Source organism: Colobus angolensis, unplaced genomic scaffold (genome assembly GCF_000951035.1).
Source record: "Colobus angolensis palliatus isolate OR3802 unplaced genomic scaffold, Cang.pa_1.0 Scaffold83, whole genome shotgun sequence".
NCBI lineage: Eukaryota > Metazoa > Chordata > Mammalia > Primates > Cercopithecidae > Colobus > Colobus angolensis.
Window position 1 is genome coordinate 4,292,516 of NW_012122154.1, and position 2,823 is coordinate 4,295,338.

The 2,823-nt window shown below is 41.9% G+C and overlaps 1 protein-coding gene across 1 annotated transcript in view; it reads left to right on the top strand.

Annotated features, from left to right (window-relative positions):
* FBXL20 (F-box and leucine-rich repeat protein 20) overlaps positions 1-2,823 on the top strand; it is a 186,939-nt gene that overhangs the window by 134,701 nt on the left and 49,415 nt on the right. The window contains 1 exon segment of the mRNA XM_011929910.1: positions 2,209-2,263. Within this exon segment, the coding sequence (XP_011785300.1) occupies positions 2,209-2,263 (55 nt within the window).

The following is a 2,823-nucleotide window of genomic DNA, read 5'->3' on the forward strand; positions in this document are numbered from 1 at the left end:
TGTCTCGGCCTCCCAAAGTGCTGGGATTACAGGCTTGAGCCACCGCGCCCAGCCTAATTTTGTATTTTTAGTAGAGACAGAGTTTCACCATGTTGGTCAGGCTGGTCTTGAACTCCTGACCTCACCGCACCGCAGCCTCCCAAAGTGCTGGGATTACAGCCGTGAGCCACTGTTCCCAGCTTCATTTTTAAACTTTTTGTGGAGACAGAGTCTCACTGTATTTTCCAGGCTGGTCTCAAACTCTTGGCTTCAAGTTATCCTCCTGCCCTTGCATCCCAAAATGGTGGAATTACAGGCTTTAGCCATCATACATAGCCAAAGCTATGTTTTTTATTTTCTTTTTTAAAATAGGGAGCCTCACTGTGTTGCCCAGGCTGGTCTTGAACTCCTGGCCTCTAGCAGTTTTCCAAAGAGGTGGGATTATAGGCATGAGCCACCTTGCCTGATCTCCCATTCATTTTTATTTCCAGGATTCCCTGACCTATTTTCATAGGTAGCTTATGGTGTGGTTTATCAGGCTTTAACCAAATTAACTTACTGGTCTACTTCAAAATAAGTATTTATTTACCTTCTATAAGACTGAGAAAAATTCTAGACAGTAAATATTTTCTAACATTGCTATGTTAAAAGAGTTTTATAATTTATTAAATTAGAATGAAATATGTAGAGATCTTTTTTTAATTTATATTTTATTTTGTTTCTGGGTTTTTTTTTCTAGACATTTAACATTTTTCATTGCTGCTTTTTAGGCTTTATTAAATTATCTTTTTTCCTTCATGACTGTAAAATACTTCATTAAGATCCCTCCCATCAGGGGCTGGGTGTAGTGGCTCACGCCTGTAATCCCAGCACTTTGGGAGGCTGAGATAGGGCAGATCACCTGACATCAGGAGTTTGAGACCAGCCTGCCCAACATAGTGAAGCCCCATCTCTACTAAAAATACAAAAATTAGCCGGGCGTGGTGGCAGGCACCTGTAATCCCAGCTAGTTGGTAGGCTGAGGCACGACAATCACTTGAACCGAGATCATGCCACTGCACTCCAGCCTGGACAACCGGGTGACACTCTGTCTCAAAAAAGAACAACAACAAAAATTAGCTGAGCATGGTGGCATGCGCTGTACTCCCAGCTCTTTGGTAGGCGAGGTGGGAGAATCACCTGAGCCTGAGCCTGGGGGATTGAGGCTGGAGTGAACGATGAGTACACCACTGCATTCCAACCTGGGCGACAGGAGAATCCTGCCCATCCAAGCATGGTAGCTCATACATACACAATCCTAGCACTTTGGTAGTCTGAGGCAGGAGGATTGCTTGAGCTCAGGAGTTCAAAACCAGTCTGCGTAACATAAGGAGACCCTCATCTCTGCAAAAAAAATTTTAAAAATTACCTAGACTTGGTAGCATGTGCCTCTTGTTCCAGCTACTCGGGAGGCTGAGGTGGGAGGATTGCTTGGGCCCAGGTCAAGGCTGCAGTGAGCTGTGATTGTGCCACTGCATTCCAGCCTGCGTGACAGAGTGAAACCCTGTCTCAAAACAAGACAAAACAAAAAAAGATCCTCCCCCTAGCTTCTTTCTTTTGATAACTTTAGGTGGGAAGTTGTTGTTGTTGTTGTTTCTTTTGTATTTTAAAAAAAACAGCTAGAAATTATTTATTATCCTTTGGTGTAGGTAACTGAACTTGGTCAGCATCTGTACGTACATTATCAAGTAAAACATTTTTTCTCACTGTGTTTTATATGGGCAGTATTATCTTCACAGATTGCTCAAGCATTTTGTGTGTTTGTTCTAAAGAACTGCCTTTGTGTTTGTGTGTGTATATACATGTAGTCAGTTATTTCTATGCTAAAATCAAGAGCAACTACTTTATGATACTGGCTGGATGCAGTAGTTCACACCTGTAGTCCTTGCAATTTGGGAGGCTGATTGCTTGAGCCCAAGAGTTCGAGACCAACCTGGGCAACATGGTGAAACCCTGTCTCTACAAAAAATTAAAAATTAGCCAGGTATGGTGGCAGGCACCTGTAGTCCTAACTACTCAGGAGCCTGACGTGGGAAGATCACTTGACCCCAGGAAGTCGAGGCTGGGGTGAGCAGTGGTTATGCCACTGCTCTCCAGCCTGGCTGACAGAGTTAGACCCTGTCTCAAAATAAATAAAGGTCAACTACTTTATCATACAATAAAAGTTGTATTTCTCTCTTTTCTTTTTAGGATATTTTCTTTTCTAGATGTTGTTACCCTGTGCCGCTGTGCTCAGGTCTCCAGGGTAAGTATGGTTGACATAGTTATAGGGGACCCCTTCTTCATACTGATAATAACAGCCTCTTTCATAGGCCACCCATTTAGGTGTTACTTGTATGTTTTCATGTTTTAAAGGATATTATTTCACCAATGACATACACAAGCCCATGTAAATTTATGATGGGATTCTACTATATATACTGTCTCTGACTTTTTGTATCTCTTATTTGCATAATATAAATAGGAAACATTTTCGATGAAAAAAGCAATAAACATGCATATTGAAAGTTTAGACTTGACTCAAAATTGTGATGAAATCTTGTTTTATTCTGTTTTCCTAGTTCATTTTTTATTTATTTATTTTTTACACAAGGACATTTTTTTTTTTTTTTTTTTTGAGGTGGAGTCTCTCTCTGTCGCCCAGCCTGGAGTGTAATGGTGCAATCTTGGCTCACTGCAAGCTCCACCTCCCAGGTTTACGCCGTTCTCCTGCCTCAGCCTCCCATGTAGCTGGGACTACAGGCGCCCACCACCACGCCTGGCTAATTTTTTGTATTTTCAGTAGAGACAGGGTTTCACCATGTT